Source organism: Eumetopias jubatus, unplaced genomic scaffold (assembly GCF_037043125.1).
Source record: "Eumetopias jubatus isolate StellerSeaLion01/CBP00866 unplaced genomic scaffold, mEumJub1_p1.0 scaffold_5, whole genome shotgun sequence".
NCBI classification, from domain to species: domain Eukaryota; kingdom Metazoa; phylum Chordata; class Mammalia; order Carnivora; family Otariidae; genus Eumetopias; species Eumetopias jubatus.
Window position 1 is genome coordinate 73,823,999 of NW_028274811.1, and position 19,441 is coordinate 73,843,439.

Consider the following 19,441-nt stretch of genomic DNA (forward strand, 5'->3'; position numbering starts at 1 on the left):
AATACATTTCCAACTCAAATGCTTCTTAACCAAATCCCAAAAATGCCCGCGTGACAGAAGGAAAAGAGACAATGGCCTTCATCCACTGAAGTTAAGTCATCTTACTTTTGCACGTTTTTACAAAAACAGAGGACAACTATTTCCTTTTCCTCTTCTCTTTCCCTCACGAACAATTCAGTCCTAAAGCCAGTAGGGAGGACAGGGCAGGGTAGACACCTATGCTGGCTCGGGGGTTGGGGGGACACAGAGTGGCTTAGAGAGGACAGACAGAGGCCAAGTGGGGTAGATGGCAATGTGGTAGTATAGTGAGTCTCCTTCAAGCTGAGTGAGAAGGGGAGAGAAGTGCAGCCCTACAGGGGCTCCAGATCCAGTCTGTGCGAAGTTCCTGCCAAAGACGCATAATCTGAATCTCATCATAAAGGCAGGTCAGCCAAACTGCAGTTGGGGGACAGTCTGCAAAATATAGGACCTATAATCTTGGAAAATATGAATGTCAGAAATGTTAGTGAAAGACTGAGAAACTGTCCCAGACAAGGAAGCAAAACAGACATGACAACTAAATCAACTTGATTCTGAACTGGATTTGAGTATTAGATGTCAGGGTAACTTCCTGATTCTGAGGGCTGAAGGAAATTGTTGTTATGCAGAAGAACGTCCCTGTTTGCAGGAAATACATACTAAAGCATTAGGGGCTGATGTGGCATCTGATTAGCAGCATACTTCTAAAATGGCTGTTTCGATAGAGTTCCCTGTACTACTTTTGTGTAATTTTGTGTGCTTCCAAATTATAGTAAAAGGATATAAAGGATGACCGTGGGAACACATTACTAGAGCTGCTCAGGACCTTGGAAAGGGCCCACACATGTGAGGGGACCTGAAGCTTATGTTTCATTAACTTCACTATCTCTAATTGCAAGAAATATTCCATGTAAATACCAAAAGACATTTTTCCTGTAATTTAATCCTTGCCTTAGCTATGCCTGCTTTCTGAGGTCTTTCTGGCCTTCTTACCTTTGCTGAGAATGAACGTGGTAGAATGAGGATGTTCCCAACCACGCTTCAAGGTCAAGGAGCAGCAGCCTGCACCCTGAGACCCATATTACCGAAGGCCCTTCGCTGGGCCCACGGAGCTCTGTGCCTACTTTGTTTAGCCTGGCTAGGTACTAATGGCCAGCGTTTTGCTTGAGGCTCACTCCTGACAACCTGGTGTTCACTGACCACGCTCCCTTCTCCACTGCCTACTCATGGTCAGCATGTATATCATTTGCTTGATGCCCAGGACTTGGAGTTCCACTTGGAAGATAAAATTCACAGTGAGCAAGAGATCTTAAAACCTGCAACCTTCACTCCTCTTTTTTTTTTTTTGTATGCTCAGTTCAGCCTCTTCTTTCTCCTTTCTGCAAAACTGTGTGCCTAATGAGAGTACAATCTGGTCCATCCTCTCAAGATGGACAGCTCTAAGGCAGAGGGCAGCAATTTGGGCATATAAATTTAATTCCGGAGATGTTAGCAAATCCATTTGGCTGCACATTTAAGCTATCCCAATCTAGATTTTTATTGTTAAATGAAGTTTACACTTTGATCTCTTACTGTATCTCTCAGTTGGTTCCAAACTCAGGCAGGGAAAAAAAAAAAAGAGAGGGTGTTTTTTATGGGGTCCTGTTAAAGGTCAATACAAATAAAAGATGATAGCACCTTCCAGAGTGGTGACAACAAATAAAAAAAAGCAGCACAATAATCTGAAGTATATTTTAGGAAGTAGAATTGACAGGACTCAGTGCTGGATTAGATATGGGGAGATACCTACAGGGGTCTCTTATACCACATCATGTTTGGGGATTCACTAGAATGACTCATGGAATTCATTATATAGTTCTTTTCATGCTAAGATTATTATATGATATTATAAAGATACACAGCTGGATAATAAGGAAAAAGGACACAGGTAGAAAATGGAAGAATCCAGGTGCAGGCTTTCTTATGTTCTCTCCCTCTCTGGAGGAGTAACACAGAGCTCACTCTTTTGCCAGCAATGAAAATGCACAAAAAAGTGTGCAATGTTTTTGCCCAGGGAAGCTCGTTAAAGACTCAACACCCAAAGGTTTTTATTGGGAGGTGATCATATAGGCACCCCTGCCTAGCATGTACCAAAGTTCTAGAATCCCAGAAGGAAAGCAGGTCATGGTCAACATAAACCATATTGTTTGTACAAACAGTTTAGTCACAGTGAGGCGTCCTTATTATTTAGGGAAAATCTTGTATCAGTGTAGGGAACTATGTGCCAGCCAAATTCCCAGATGTCAGCCAGGGGCCAACCTTACAAGCAGAGCTTTATAAAGACAGCAGTCTTAGGTCAACTATGTCAACTCTTTTCTGCACAGGAGAAGTGAGGAAAGGGCAGATGTGAGTAGGGCATCCAGGTTTCTCCCTTAAGCATGTAGATGAGCAGAGCTGTCACTTAGGGAGATGGAGGGAACAAAGGAAGTATAGGTTTACAGGAGAACATTAATATTTCAATCTTGAACACATAAAACTGAAAAGCAATGAGATATCAGGTTAAATTATGCTTTGGTGCAATCATAAACAACCTCAGAATTTCAGTGGCTTAACACAACAACTGTTTATTTCTCACTTGTTACATATCTTTCATGGCTTGGTGGAAGGTAGTGACTGGTGGGTGGTCTCTGTTCCACATGGTCACTCAGGGACCCAGACTAGTGGAGGTCCACCATCTAGAATGTCTGTGGTTGTTGACAAAAAAAAGAGAGAGAGAGAGAGAGACACTGGAGAGGTGGAATAGGAGCTCTTCGACGCTTCAATCTAGGAGTGACACATGGCATATTCGCCCACTGGCCAAAAGTAGTCACACTCACTATGGGAAATGTGGGGTAGTAGATGGGATATTTGGTGAACACCACTGTTTCTGCCACAATATCCAGGTAGGAATGTCACATAGGTATCCACAACAAATGAATATCATGGAGACTTCCAGTTAGAAGTCATAAGCAGATAGGTTGTATTTAAAGCCACCTTCACTTTCCCATCTGAATCCCACTAGCCTAATAAGAGCAGTGTTGTCACCCTTTGCTGGTTTGAAAGAACAGGAAATCCAGAGTGGTTGATACTCTTCAAACCTACCTGTAGTGAAACTAACAGCACACTGATGTCTTCATTAGCTCACAAAGAGATTATAGTTTAGGATTGAAGGTAGGTTTTGAATTTCTCTAAGAGGAAGAGTTTGGTCCCCCAAAAGTCTGCTAGACACAGCCTGATGCTCAGAGCACAGGAGAGGGGCTCACACAGGTGAGAAGGGACATTTAAAACTGTTTTTAGACAAAGACACTGATGAGTAAGTTCACAGAGGAAAAGTTGTTTTCCGTGGTAGGTAATAAAACTCACGCTAGGGCTACCACTAGGTGTCAATAGTAGGAAAGGAAAAGATGAAAGAAAAAATGGAGAAAGGTTCTAGAGGAAGATGCAGATTGGTTCCAAGGAGAGAAAAGGTAGAAGGTGTCCCCACACTCCCTCTAAAGTTCTCCAGGCATTTCATATTATTACAGGATTAACCCCATTAATACCTTAGGTGGAAATAAAAGACACTTTGCATTTCTCTCTCTCCCTCTTGTGTATTTATGGATGCATAACAACTGAAGTCTTCAGTTTATTAGAAATCAGATTTAAGGTCTTCGTCCACCTCTCTGCACTATGTCCAGTGGCCTTCTGAAGGCGCTGCGCAGCGACTCCTACGTGGAGCTGAGCCAGTACCGGGACCAGCACTTCCGGGGTGACAATGAAGAACAGGAAAAATTACTGAAGAAGAGCTGTACATTGTATGTTGGAAATCTTTCCTTTTACACAACTGAAGAACAAATCTATGAACTCTTCAGCAAGAGTGGTGACATAAAGAAGATCATTATGGGCCTGAATAAGATGAAGAAAACAGCATGTGGGTTCTGCTTTGTGGAATACTATTCAAGAGCAGATGCAGAAAATGCCATGAGGTACATAAACAGAACTCGTCTGGATGACTGGATCATTTGCACAGACTGGGACGCAGGCTTTAAGGAGGGATGGCAGTATGGCCGTGGGCGATCTGGGGGCCAGGTACGAGATGAGTATCGGCAGGACTATGATGCTGGGAGAGGAGGCTATGGAAAACTGGCCCAAAACCAGTGAGTGGTGAGAGCCCCATCATGAAAACTCACTCCTTTGGTCTGTTGAATTTGCCATGCATTACCCAAGGTCTGCAAACCTGCCCACTTTTAACATGCTTTGATCAAGGTCTCTACTGAGTTCGAAGCCATTTTATGGTTGTCCTTTGAAAACTATTAAAGGACAGAATCCAAAGGAATGCCTTTATTCTGTAGTCTTAGAATCTTGGCCATACGTCAGGTTGCCAGAATGATTTTATGTCACCAGGTCAGAATTTGTATTCTGTGGCAAAAGGTTACATTTATCAGCCCAAAACACCACACTTTTTTCAGGAAGCTGGAAAATTTTAAAAATTGATAATAGGTTCGTGGTCTTCATTGGGGCCTCAAAAATTTTAAGTTTGCAGGAAATAAAAATGTAATAAATGGGGTTTTGCTATGTTGTACTGTTCTGAATGTAAGATGTTTGACAAAAAAAAATCAGATTTAAGGTCAATGAATCTAAGATATGTCTCATTTTAATGCCCAAATTATGCCAAGGCAAGAAAGGACTTTTCATTAGAAACAGCAAACCTTATTTAGTCCTTCCATGACACAAGCTAAACACTGCTAGTACCCTACATGTGCCATAAAATAATTTGCATGGTTAATAGACAATGTAAATTATAGTAAGTCCAAATATATTTTATTATCACTTTGGTAAAGCAGTTCATCAAAACTTGATGGTTAGTTTTTGCTTGGATCAATGAAATAAATGGCCAAAAGGGAAATTATCCCATAAAATATTACTATCACCCTAAAACTACTGAACAGAATAGAAATCAAAAGAAACTAGCATTGGAGGCAAATCCATTATTTGGGGTTTCTCAAATTCTTATATGTTGAGGCTTATAGAAAAAATGGTATTTGCACGGCACACTGAGTAAATGGACAAGGCCCCTAGGTTTCAGCTGCCTGAGACCCATTGGGCCACTCTAGGATCTGAGATCAGTATTCGGGATATTAAATATAGATCGTGGTTTTCAACCTCGTTCACACTGCAGTCACCTGGGAAGTTAGAAAAAATATCAGCGGGAGGCCTGCTTCTCCCTCTCCCACTCTCCCTGCTTGTATTCCCTCTCTCACTGTGTCTCTCTCTGTCAAATAAATAAATAAAATCTTAAAAAAAAAAATACAGCATTAGAAGACAGTCAAGGACACTTCTTAAAAATATGCCAGATTCAACTTGCTTCCAGCTTTGAACACAAGTAGGAAGTGGGTTTTTGTTTCTTTTTAACTCGGAAAGTACAGAAAAAAAGTTGCAATGTTCAAAAAATTGAAGTGAAAAAACCACCACCTCCAATGCAACCACTGTTGTTTTTAAAAAGATTTTTTATAAAAAGCTTATGTACAAACATACCTATTTTTATCTTGAGAAATAATTTTTATTTACACTAAAGAATTGTGTATTGTGTACTTTCCTTTTTAACATTCAATACATTCATGAAATCTGGTCTGTGAGTATATGGTCCCAAAGTAATTCCCACGTCCACACTGTATTTTATTTAACCATCCTTCCCTCTTACTGATCACTTCAGCTATTCTTACTCTTTCCTTGCAATAAGCAGCCTTATACATGGATTATATGCATCGTGACGAACTTTTGGGAATTTTTTTATAAGGTAAATTCCTGAGAGTGAGATTGGTGGGTGCATTTAAAATGTGTACAAGGGGCGCCTGGCTAGCTCCATTGGAAGAGCCTGAGACTGGATCTCCAACCCCGCATTAAGTGTAGAGATTGCTTAAATAAGCAAATAAACTTAAAATGTGGATAAATGTAGTGAGATTAACAAACATTTAAAAACAAATAAATGCCACCTACGTTTGTCAAGCACACTTTTACGACTATCAGTTCGGCGGTCTCAGCAGAGCACGGTTCGGAGGGGGCGGTCATCAGCCGGCAGTGCCACAGAAGCAGTCTCCGAGGCCAGGCGCTCTCGGGTCACGTGGGCGACTTCGCCCCGCCCCGCGAAGACGCTCCGCGCGGCGGTCAGAACCTTGGCTGGCGCAGTAGCGTCACGCGCATTCCGCGGCTGGCTGGTCTTGCGGAGGCGGAGCGAGGAACTCGAGGAGGGTAAGTCCTGTTCTCGCGCGGGGTTGGGCGGGGCTCGCGAGCGCCGCTGCTTCCGGCTGGGCGGCCGGCCTGATTTCTGGTTTCCGGTGGCGGCAGCTGCGGCGGCAGTGGCGGCCTGGAGCGGTCGAGGGGCTCTTGTCGGCCTTTGCTCCTGGTCCTTCTCAGGGAGGGCACGCGTTCGTTAACCGTTAACCTCCGGACAGGCTTCCGCCCAGTCACAGCAAGGCCCGCCGAGCTTGTTCACCCTGGAGTCTGGGCCCACGCGGGACCCGCCTCCTGGGTGGGGCAGGAGGGGCGTTTTTAAAAAAACTAGCTTTCCTGGCATTTGTGCGCGCTAAACCGGCCCCGGGGTTTCTGCAGCCCCGGCCGTCGTAGATATTCGTCTCCCGAGGTCTGCAGGTGGAGCAGTCCACCTCATCAGGACAGCCACGCGTAGACTGTGAGACTGTGCCTGTGGTTCCTGAGCGCCTCTCTGTGTAACTACTGTAGACCGTCTTTACTAAAATGTTAAATACAGCTTGAAGTCATGCGTTAATAAATTGTCAGAGCTGGAAGGACCTCAGAGATGACAGCTAACATGATTGGAGCATTTCTCGCGGGCGGGTCCTGCTCTAAAACACTTGATTTATGGTGAAGCATTTATTCCTCACCACAGCCGCTATGGCCGACCTTTTTTACGTGCAGACTGCAGCACAGCGAAATTAAGCAACTTGCCCCAGTTCACACAGAGCAGGGATACAAGCCCAGATGAACTCACCTGGTGATCACAGATCTCTAATAGGGACGATGGTAGCGGATTCCAGAGCAGCTACGTGACTTTATATGATTAGGGAACTATTCCGTTTTAAACATCTGTTGACACAACTCTTGCACATTAGCATTCCTAAATTAAAAAAAAAAAATTAAGTACCATGTCTGGAGATACACATATATACGTTCACAGATACCTTTATTTTGCTAAAAGGTTTTGTATCTTTAAGACAGTTTCCTTGCAGGCCACATGTTTTTTATAAACCTGTGGGTTGCTACTTAGATGAAATGTTAAGATTTATATACCAGTGTTCACCGAATTTAGATTCAGAAGATACAGGTTTGAATCTTGACTGCTACTTTATGGTTTTAGGAAGCCTTTTGTTAAAGAGGGTTCTTTACCCTTAGTTTCCTCATCTGGAAAATAAATAAACTATTTGCCCCTTGGAGGTTTTGCGAGGATTAATGAACTCAGGTATGCAAACAGTCCAAGAGGTTGGCACTCACTGAAGGATAACTAGTTTTACCTACTATTGTTCTGCCATCCAAAGAAATATAAAACTACTATCAAAGGCATTTCTCTTCTTTGAACTGAAGGCAAGGGTGTCACCCCAGAGTTATGCATTCTGATAATGTCTAGGCCGAGGCTGCAGGCTTAGTAAAAGCACCTTTGTCAGAGCTCAAGAGTAACAAGTTCCTTTAATTTCATGTCTCTTGTCTCCAATGTCTTATGGAAACATAATTTTTTTTAATTCAACCTATGCTGGAAAGGTATTTGATAGAGACTGATGATCCATTTAGCTAATCTGTAATTTTATATGGTGCTAGCACCTTTAGAAACTTATTTGAGGCACAGGCCAAAAAACATTTAAGAGGAAAATGGAGCAAAATGCCTAAATTTTTCAGAAGTAACTTTTCTTCATTTAGTCCCCAAAATGTATAGACCAGTTAATTTTTCACTTTCTTTTTATTTAATTAAGATTCTGCTATCTTAAAGTTGATTCAAAATAGAGGAAATGTGTGGGAGCATATGGAATAGTGCATCAAAGTAATAGTAATTAAGGTGAACACATTGACTCTTGTTGTCTGAATGGACTGTGATATTCACAATACTTAATTAAGAATAATGTTGGTGTTAATTATAAATATTACCAGATACCATAAGTGAATATGACCACTATTTGAGAGATACGATAATACTTTCCTAAGCAAAATGAAAGACTGTAATCATAGTTCTCTGAAACCTTTATCATTGAGCCCAGCGTTCTCTGCTCATTTCTTATCAGCTCCTGCAAAGTTCACTGTAGTTTTCCTTGGTTGGGGTGCAAACCCTGCTAAAACTCTGTGTTCGAAGAGACTGAAACTTGAAGGATTGTATTTCGTTCTCATTTATTTGGAAATGGGGGAGAACTAAATTAACTTTTGATGCTATTCCACATCTCATGTATTTTGTCACTTGCTTGATACTAGTATTTCTTTTCTAACTTTTTGCCTGGAAAAAGAAAAGTAAATATTCATTTATTTCCTTTTCTAGTGCCAAGTTTTAAATAAGCTGAACAAAATTCCTCAAATAGTCCATTCATGACCTAAGTGCACAGGCACATTTTCTGAGGATAGAAAGTGCCATTTATATCCCCTCTTTCTTGGTTTTTGGATCGTTTGCTATATAAATATAAAGTAGGATACAACTTGGGGCACCTGGGTGGCTCGGTTGTTGAGCATCTGCCTTCGGCTCAGGTCGTGATCCCGGGGTCCTAGGATCAAGCCCCGCATCGGGCTCCCTGTTTGGCGGGAAGCCTGCTTCTCCCTCTCCCACTCCCCCTGCTTGTGTTCCCTCTCTCGCTCTTGCTGTCTCTTTCAAATAAATAAATAAAATATTTTTTAAAAAAGTAGGATACAACTTAAATGTTAAAAGAGTAATTTTAAATATAAGACTAAATGTAATATTGTGAGACATTTAAGAAATTTTGTGTTTACTATCACCTTGCTTTTCTTTATAAATTTACTCTATCTGCATATATCCATTATATATTGTTTTGTTTTGCCTGTTTTTGCACTTGGTAAAAATAGAAGCATACTCTGAATTCTTGAAAAAGATTTTCCTTTAAAGTTATATTTTTGAAATTAATCCAACTTGAGGTACCCAGACATTTTTTACTACTACATAGCATTCCACCAAATGAACATAAAAATTCTGCATTCTACGGTTGATGCATTTTGAGTTTTTTCCTGTCCTTTGCTTGTCTTGAGCATGTCTCCTGTTGTACCTGTGCATGTTTCTCTGGAATATACTTAAAGGGGGATTAATGTGTCATGGATATGTTAGTAAAGTCTAGGTAATGCCAAATTGTGGTATTGCTAATCAATGTCATCACTATCAATTTCTCCGTATCTTCACCAATACTTGGTATAAGTTTTGCCAGTGGACTGGATAGAAAATAATATCCCACTTGTGACTTTGCCTTGCATTTCTTTTATTTTTTCCTACTGATGAGGTTGAGCATTTTTACGTGTGATCACTGGCCATTCAGACTTCTTCATCTATGAAATGTTTGTATCTTTTGCCCATTTTTCAAATTTTTTTTTGCACTTTCTTACAGGTTTATAGAAGTTCTTCATGTATTCTGAATCACAATCCTTTGTCAGTTATATGTGTTGCAAATTCCATATTTCTTTTTTATTTCAGCCTATTTCAGTTCATCTGTACCCATTTTTCTTTATTGCCCCTCTATCTGTCCTGTCACAGAATATGAAAAAGGCTGCACACCCAATACTGTCTCCACAGGTAAATACTACCACCTGAGCAATTTGTATACTTTGGGTACCTGCCAATATCAAGCAAAACAAGATAACTGTTTAGAGTTGTAGTAATCCAGCCTTCTGTCAGCCATAGCTATTCCAGAAAATCATGGCATAGTCCTCATTGACTTTTCGTAAACATACTATATTTTTGTTTTTCATTGAAAAATAATTTTTAACTTTTTTGTTTGAATATAGTTGACACATGATGTTACATTAGTTTTAGGTGTACAACATAGTGATTCAACTTCTCTATGCATTAAGTGATGCTCACCACAAGTGTAGCTACCATCTGTCACCATACAACACTATTACAGTATTACTGACTATATTCCCTTTGCTGTGTCTTTGATTCTCTTGACTTACTCATTCCATAACTGGGAGCCTGTATCTCCCACTCCTCTTTACCGATTTGCCATTCCCCGCTACTCCCTTCCCTTTGGCAGCCATCGGGTTCTCTGTATTTATAGGTCTGATTCTGCCTTTTGTTACTTTGTTTATTCATTTGACTGAAATCACATGTTATTTGTCTTTCTCAGCTTGACTTATTGTGAAATAGTTTTTTTAAAATAGCACGTTCTTTTTTCCATCATTTAAAAATTAACTAGGTTAGTTAGAGCAAGAGTTAACAGTGCAAACTTCAGAGTACAAATTTGACATCTCTGTAATTTCCTAAGCTTGATTTGTGTAATGCTTTCCTTTATACCTTGAATTCAAAGCTCCTTCCTGCCTCTTCTCATCAACACACATGCACACACACAAACATCCCACTTCCTACACCTCAGTTTTAAAGCCCAGGCTTATGTAAGATCTAATATCTATCTTCCTTATGGCTCAGAATTACCCTTCTCAAAATAGTAGCCTATAAATTCCTTCTTTCTAAAGCTCACTCCTAACACAGTCGCATAGAGATTTTTACTTCTAAATAATAATTTCTGTTTTACAAACTTATTTTTTAAATGATCCATGCTCTTTTCCTCCCAACATTTCTAGACTTCCAATCAGTCATACAAGATTAAATATTTAGAGAAGCCATCAGAAGGCCTGAAGACTCTTGGTGCTGCCACATAACAAATTTTCCCTCTTGTTGCGGGGTGGGGATTGGGTCTATAGTTTATAACCATTCTAAGCTAGGTTCATCAAGGTCCAAGTGACCTTTTTAAAGAAGTTGCATATATGTGTTTGTATGTAAAATGTTAAAGTAAGACTTGAGTGAAATTAAAAAGGTAGTTTCCTGTTATCAAGGAAAGGTACATCATCATTCTGTACAACTTCCTATGAATATGACAATATTACTGTTTTTGAAGTAAACATGGATTTGGAAGGATCATCTTTCAAAATTAGAATATTTGAAGTTGACATGTGATTTATCATTTTGGTAAGTATCTTAAATTATAGGCAGTTGTATTTTGTTTAATATCATGAGCATCCCATGGCAACCGTCCTAATGTTTAGTACCATCTGGATCTCTACAACTATCATGGGCCATCACTTTGATTCATTTCCTTTTCCTTTTCTATATGTAATTCCTTATCTTGTGTAAGGCAGAGTGATGCCTCTCAAGTTATCTGGAACTTTCTCTAGTTTCCCAATCTGATGAAATCCATAAAATAATAAAATTGTTAAAATGGAACTGAAATTGAAAATGTTGATTAAGACCTTTCCTTGTTTTGGAAAGCTTGTGTCAACATAAACATCTATTGAGATACTATGACTGGAGAGTTATTTTGGATTGAAAATGAGCATATATGGGGGCACCTGGGTGGCTCAGTCAGTTAAGCACCTGCCTTCAGCTCAGGTCATGATCCCAGGGTCCTGGAATTGAGCCCCAGGTCAGGCTTCCTGCTCAGTGGGAAGCCTGTTCCTCCCTCTGCCCCTCCTCCTGCTCACGCTCTCTCTCTCTCTCTCTCTCTAATAAATAAAATCTTTAAAAAAAAAAAAAGGCTGGAGGCCCCAAAATATTAAAGAAAAAAAATAAAATGAACATATATGCCATTTTTAAGGCTGACTGGTGCTTAATTTTGAATGTCAAATAATGGCTCCTAAATGTTATACTGTGATGAATACAAATCATTATTATTATTATTATTATTTTTTTTTACAAATCAGTATTTTGATTCAAGGACTGGATCAGGGGTGCCTGGGTGGCTCAATCAGTTAAGGGTCCGACACTTGATTTCGGCTCAGTTCATAATCTCTTGGTCCTGAGATCTAGCCCCGAGTCAGACTCTGTGCTTGGGGTTGGGGTGAGGAGTAGTCTGCTTGAGATTCTCCCTCTGCCCCTCCCCCGTCTCAAGTAAATAAAATCTTTTTTAAAAAGAGGACTGGAAAAGACCTATGCAGAGTTGACCCTTGAGCCAGTGTCAATGAACAATATTGAGAGATTTCTTAGTTTTGATTTTTCTCACCTTTCAATTTCTATTTTTGGCCAAAAAAGTTTTTAAGAGTCTAATAGGAGACAAACTTTAAAAATACTGGGAAAAGAGTAGTAATAATAATTCTGGATATAAACCATTGCTTGGATATTAACCAGTATTTGATTTCTAAGAGAGTAGAGGTTAAGGGAGTAAGTGAAATTATAAGGAGAAAGGGGTATAGTGTAGGTCGAGCTCTTCGTGAAAGAACCAGTCTTTTGGGACAGTTTCTTAGGAAGCCCACATTTTGTTCATGGATCATTCATTGTGTGACTAGGTGGCCAGTATTAGAATGGATTTTACCTCACTGCCTGCCTTTTTTGCTGGGTTACCACTTGCCATTTGAGGAGAATGTAGGATAGAGTAGTGAGCGGTGAGTGAATTTCATTTGATTAGAAATCGATTGGATACTCTACTGGTCTTGGCTCTCTTAAGCCTCTCTTCATCTGACCTCTAAATGTTGATGTGCCTTGGGAATTGTATTAGACTGTCTACACTCCCTCTCCAAGTGATTCCATTGAATTCTGTAACTTGACAACTCCCAAATTTATCTCTCCAAAGATTCTCAGCTCTAGTTTCATATATCCAAGTGTAGACTTGATAGCGCTATCTGAATGTCTCTTAGGTGCCCCAAACTATGTGCAAAATGTAGCTAATTCTTGATTTTCCATTTGTGAAAATACCATTCCTTTTTCAGTCTTTCCTGTCACAGTCACAGTCTACCTGGTTGCACAAAAATAAAACCTGGGAGGCACCCTTATTTATTTTTCTGTATTCCTTTATTCCAGTTAATGAGCCCAACCTCTCTGGACCTCACTCAGTTTACTCACTGTACAATTAAAGTAATACCTTTTTGTAGTAATATGTTGGGAGATTGAATGAGTTAAATAAATGTAAAGTCCTCAAACAGTGCTTGACACGTAGTTAGCACAGTGTGATTGTAGCTACTGCTGCTGCTGTTATTACTTTTTACTGTTTTACTATTACTCCCCCAACAGAGTCAACACCCTGATCAAAACCACCATATTCTCTCCCATGGACCACTGCAATGGCTTTCTGATTTCTGTGCTTCCTTCTTATTTTGCTAGAATCTATTCTCCACACAGAGAGGGCATTCTTTTAAAAATAGATCATGTCACCCTTCCCTGGTTTACACCCTTCAGTGCCTTCCCATTGCTCTTAGAATAAAATTCATACACAGTGCTGCATGACCTGGCTCCTGTCTCATCAAGCTCACTCGTTATGCTCCAGTCTCCTATCTGTTCCTCAAATTAGCCAAGCCTCCTCCCCCTACCTCCCCCTTTCCTCAGGCTTTCACATTCCTTCAGCCTGGAATGCTTTTCCTTCAACGCTTAAAATGTCTAGTTCATTTGCATTTTGGGGGGGTTCCAGCTCAACTGTCATTTCAGAGTCACCTCCCCAGACTTTTCTTTGCAAAATGGCCTCCCCTTTTCTCTCTCATATTGCCCAGTCCATTTTCTTCATGGCTTTACAGTAGTGTGTAATTATCTCATTTGTGTATTTGTTTACTGGTGTTTGTGGTTGATCTCGCCAACTAGAATATAATATCCAAAGGACAGAGACCTGATCTGATTTACTTCCTTGAAGTGCCAGTCACATAGTACATGTTCAGAAAATATTTATCAAATGAATGATAATCTCTGACAAGGAAAGAGAACTTTGCAAAAGGAGAATCTGAAGATCCACTGTTGAAATTTTTCTTTTGAAATTTTGTAATTCTTTGCTAAAGATTATTTTCAGTAGTCACGTCTTGAGAATTTTGCTTGCTTGCTTTTTAGGCATTTATTCCTCTCTAAATAGATTACAGAGAAACTTGTCCATCAGTGACCCAAAGAAAAAAGTAGGTTGTGATTAGATGTTACCATGAACTTTTCATTTCTCTCATATAATAAAGGGGTTGAAGTAGTGCTGGTCCAAGATAATGGTCGAGGTACATATAAGATCTCATGCCCAAATGCTGTAGGCAGCCTCTTTCCTGTCCACCATATCGGGGAGTGAGTTTGCCTTATGCCAGTTGTGAAACTGGATACTGTCCAGATGGTTGAAGATTCCCATTCTCCAGCAGAGGGCAGAAACCATGCAGGGATATCCGAAAATGTAATTATTTAAGAAATAAAAGGTAAGGTCATTTGAGTGATCTCAGTTTGTGTCTTGTGATTTTTATCTCACTACGTACAAAAGATTCAAAATGTGCTCTTGCCTAGGGAAGAAAATTCTTTGTCAACCCTAAGATAATATTATACATCATTCTTTACACTTTTTGAAAGTTATAGACCACCACAGTCTCTATCCTGAGATAGGGAAGAAAGGCAGGAATGTTTCCAGAAAATTTGGGATAACAACTCTAATGGAAAGAGGGTGGGGATAAGAAGAAAGATTTGGGGTTAGGAGTGGAGAAAGAAAAAATATAGCAGTTCTTGGCAAAACAGGATATATAGTTTTATTCAGAAACTGTCAGCATAAAATAAAAACCCCCAAATGGGAGGTCCTTAGGAAAATCCTCTACAAGGCCTGACAGTCCTGACACTGATGTATCTTGATGTTTCCTTCTCACATGGAATTAACAGACTATGACTATGTTCTTAAAGTATATATAAGGTCTCTTTGAAAGGGTTCCTTTCAAAAAAGTAGCCTGAATATCTGCACTGAGAAAAAATATATTTAGAGTACCTGAAGATTCTCTACTAAAACTTCTTCGTTTAGAAATATGGGTTTATATACTTATATAAATTAATTGAAGAGAAAGCCATCTCTTTGAATTCCCAAATAAGGCAGAAGAAAGTAATGTTAATTTTTGTCTAAGAAAATGAAATGTGCCCATTCATACCTATCTCCTTGTACTAGAATCAAATGAGTTATCTCAACCAAGAGATCCAAGACTATTCAGACTATCAAAGAGTCCTACCTTTAGGAGAAGGCTGAAAACAACACTGATAACTGGGTGTTGTTTAGCATTGAAATGATAGGGAATAAAAGAACAGTGAAACTTCAGTCTCTGGGTCTTGGGACTTCTGAAATATCCATCTTACACATTGAAATGAATCTAAGTCCAGCCTCAAAGTGGGGAGTCTTCCCTAATTTGGGCAAGCTTTAAGAATCTCTAACTCAAAATCGTGACTAACTATAATTCAGTATTTATGAATGTGTTATTTTTATATAGCTATAAAAAAGCCTCCATCAATCTTAAAGAAATTATATATATATATATAATATGATGATGATCTCTGTGAGTTAAGTTGTAGCCAAACTTGTTGAAGACTACTTGCTTTTTTTTCTTTTGTTCAACTAGCATGGATCTTGATGGCTCTGAACAAGATCCTGAAATGAAGGAATATTCTTCTGTCTATGTTGGCAGAGAAGAGGACATTAAAAAATCTGAAAGAATGACAGCTGTTGTCCATGATAGAGAAGTGGTCATTTTCTACCACAAAGGAGAATATCATGCTATGGATATTCGCTGTTACCGTAAGAGTTTATTTTTCATTTGTAAACCTTGTATGTTTGTTTACTAACCACAAAACTATCAAAATTTCAGGCTTTTTTTTTTTTTAGTGACTAGATGTAATATTCAATTTCTTTTCAGACTCAGGAGGACCTTTACATTTGGGAGATATAGAGGTATGTAAAGTTAAATCTATCCTCTACAAATTCACATATTTCTTATTTATATTATTTCATTCTGTATGCAAAAATAATTTATATTTGGGTTTGAACTGTATTTTAATGCTTTGAGTATAATTGCTAATATTCCAGGAATTCACAGTCCTACAACGTAAAGAAAACTATTTCACAGATAAATAGGGGACGTATGCATGGCTTCTGACCTTGCAATTATACTCTGAGATATCTACCCTACAGATATCATTGCACAAATGTTCAAGTATATATATCGGAGAGGTTTACTGTGGCATTATTTGTTGCAATGAAAAATTGAAGGCAACCTAAATGTTTTAACAATAGGAAACAGTTTAAATAAACTGAATAGCCATGCTGTGGAAAACTATGTAACAACTGCCTCATTAATTTATGAGGCAGATCTGTATGTGTTGGTATGGAGGGATGTCAGCAATATATTTTTGAGTGAAAAAAGCAAGTCATAGAATGATAGGTCTAATGAGATCCCACTTTTTAAATAAAAAATAATATTCACTTTGTACTTTATACACTTCTACACAGTTTTGAGTTTTTTCAGTGAGTATATATTACATGAATAATGTAGTAAAAATATAAATATGTATATTTTAAAAAGGAAACCACACACTGAAGGCTTATTTGAGGAAGGAATGCGGGAACTTACTTCCTTGCATTCCCAAACTGGCTAGCTGCCTAATTTCTTGTTTTCTACTTCATAAAACTGATCTTTCTCTATCCCTCCCCTTCCCGCCACCCCCCCCGCCCCTGGCACTGGTACAAAATACAAGGTGAAACTTAGCATTCCACTCTCTCTATACTTCATATCTACCTACTTCCACACCTGTCCTCATGTTAAAGGACATATGTGTGCTTAAATAATGAACATGGATTTATGAATTAAGAAAATGTGATGTTTGTTGACTGGTCTGTGGGGGTACAAGATCAGTATTACTGCACTTCTGGTGTAGAGAAACAAATGTAAGCACCTAGTGATGATAATGTGAAAGAATTTCCTTCCGTTTTGGACCATAATGAGACCTGTAAGACTTTGCTACTTAACGTGTGGTCCATAGACCAGCAACATTGGTGTCACCTGGGAGCTTCTTGGAACTACAGAATCTTGTGCCCTATCTTCGGACTACTGAATTTAAACAAGATCTGCATTTAAACAAGATCCAGGTGATTCCCATACTCCTTAAAATTTGAGAAGCACTGACTTAAGACAGTTAAAAAGTTGGGAATTGACTACTTTGGATCACAAATTGCTCTTCAGTTAACATACACACTCGTGCCTTTAGTAACCTCTCTTAAATTTATATTTGAAGCTTACCATTCTTCCAGCAGCTAGTGAAAACTCCTTTAGAAGCACTTGATGCTCTTGCCCCATTTCTGTCAAGGAAGTGACATTAACATCTAATAGATAACATCATAGCTTCAGGCACATGGTATAGCTGCCTGAGCTCATTTTCTGATAGAGTTCTAACACACTGGGGTTATAATCAAATGCAGTAGGGACTTGATGACTGCTAAGATTAGGTTCTGCCTTATGCTGAATAATTTGTAAATGGAAGGAAAAAAGAGAAGCTGGCCTGTTCTTTAACCTGGTTTTTCTGCAATGGAATCTGTTCTGAGTCTGAGATTTATTGTGAATGTTGGAAATGTCAGACTATTAAATCATTTATTTCCTTTCCCAGGATTTTGATGGACGACCATGTATAGTTTGCCCCTGGCATAAATACAAAATTACTTTGGCAACAGGAGAAGGACTGTATCAGTCTATAAACCCTAGAGATCCATCAGCAAAACCCAAATGGTGCTCCAAAGGAGTAAAGCAAAGGATCCATACAGTGACGGTGGACAATGGGAATATTTATGTGACTCTTTCTAATGAACCTTTTAAGTGTGACTCTGATTTTTATGCCACTGGAGACTTCAAAGTAATTCGGAGTTCTTTCTGATAAAACTATATGGCAATGAAAACTGTTGTGTATGTTTTGAATATATTAGAATAATTGTGCTTCACTACCAAAGAGTATTAATTTTTCCAACATAGGCACATTTATTACTTATCTTTAAAAATCACATAAAGCTGAGCAGTTCAAAAGTACATATATTTAGTGTGATGGAAGGATTATTATCAGGGTCTATAGAATACATTTCATCTAGTCCTCTGGATTGACTGGAACCTGAAGGTTATAGGTTTGGAATGTGCATTTTAAGAAGGGTGAAAATATTTGCAGTAACCACAGTGAAGGAAAGGTAAAAAATTAGATCTAATAAAAAATATGGGGGAGGTAATCCCTATTTTGATTAGCAGACTTTATCATGCAAAAGTTTTAATATACACAAACTAAACAGAGTAGCATAATAAACTCTCATCACCCAACTTCAACAATTATCAGCATCCTTCCCTTCTTCTATTCTTGTATTCTTGTTTCACTGATACCTCTACACATTCTCCACCTCCCCCCGCCATTTGGTTGTTATTCTTTCTTTTTATAGGTAAAATTTAAATACACTGAAATGCTTAAATCTCAACTAGTCAATTTTTCCAAATATAGAGTAGACTTTTTACACTTAAAACAATGCCTCCAAAATGGGATCAATTTACAATGCTTCGTTTAAAAATAAGAAACTTATTCAAGATTTCCATACAACACCCAGTGCTCACTACAAGTGCACTCCTTAATCCTCCTGTACTGCACATAGAAACTAAACAAATCTTGGCTCAGTTTCTCTCTGGTCAAAGCAAATACTCTCAAAGTAAGGAAGACACACACAGCTGCTGCCCAGCCATGAGAGATGTGAAGTTTCTTATTCAGTGAGCCAAAGTACTTTGAATGTCCTACGTGAAATTTTCAAACAAAGGTTTGTTTTTGTTTTGTTTTGTTTTTGAGAATGTTGTAATGTAGTAGAACTAAGTGTTTCATGTAACTGTTACAGAGAAGAGATAGAGGGTGTTGTTCTTCAGGCTTTCTGCTGAGTTCACAGGCAGGGTCGATGTTCAATTGGCCTACCCTGCTTTCATAGGCCCGTTATTTATGGCCAGCACTAATCTGGTTGCCTGGTGCCCACACTGTACTGTAACACTCTGGGTGCTTATCATCTAAAACTCGGCAGCATATAGTAGAATATAACCATAAGTAGAATAAGAACCAGGATGATCACATTATGAATTCAGAGTGCGAAAAACTGTCAAAATTGGAATTTTGTCTCTAAGCACAGTAATCTTCTTAGTGGCCTAGGATTGCATTAAAGCCCCAGACCTAATACTGAACATTCTAGGGGGCCACTTGGACTCTTTTCCTTGGTTTTCATAAAAATAATAAGTGAATTAAGTACCTATAATTAAGGGTCTGCTTACAGAGGAGCCCTTTGCTACATATTATTACATTTCCTTTTCTGAAGGAATATGGGTAACATGAGGTGATAGAACACTTGTTACTCATTTCTCAGACTACTAAAAAGCCAAGGTTTGGCTTTTTATAAATACTTTTATGGCAGTAGCTATTTACCAGGTACAGGAAATGTATTATCACTCGATGGGTAAATCCTAGCCT

General features: G+C 38.9%; 2 protein-coding genes and 1 pseudogene across 3 annotated transcripts in view; 2 read left to right on the forward strand and 1 right to left on the reverse strand.

Annotated features, from left to right (window-relative positions):
* SKIC3 (SKI3 subunit of superkiller complex) overlaps nt 1-6,188 on the reverse strand; it is a 169,659-nt gene extending 163,471 nt beyond the window's left edge. For both annotated transcript variants that reach the window (XM_028089297.2, XM_028089296.2), the window contains exon 1: nt 6,013-6,188. The gene's annotated coding sequence lies outside the window, so the exon portion shown is untranslated. The remainder of the gene's footprint in view (nt 1-6,012) is intronic.
* Nucleotides 3,678-4,347, forward strand: LOC114198041 (nuclear cap-binding protein subunit 2 pseudogene; annotated as a pseudogene).
* Nucleotides 6,187-17,861, forward strand: RFESD (Rieske Fe-S domain containing). The gene is made up of 4 exons (XM_028089304.2): nt 6,187-6,264; nt 15,538-15,713; nt 15,832-15,866; nt 17,576-17,861. The coding sequence occupies exons 2-4, from the start codon at nt 15,539-15,541 to the stop codon at nt 17,837-17,839; spliced, it is 474 nt and encodes a 157-aa protein (XP_027945105.1). The 5' UTR covers nt 6,187-6,264; nt 15,538; the 3' UTR covers nt 17,840-17,861.
* Nucleotides 17,862-19,441: the final 1,580 nt, after the last annotated feature.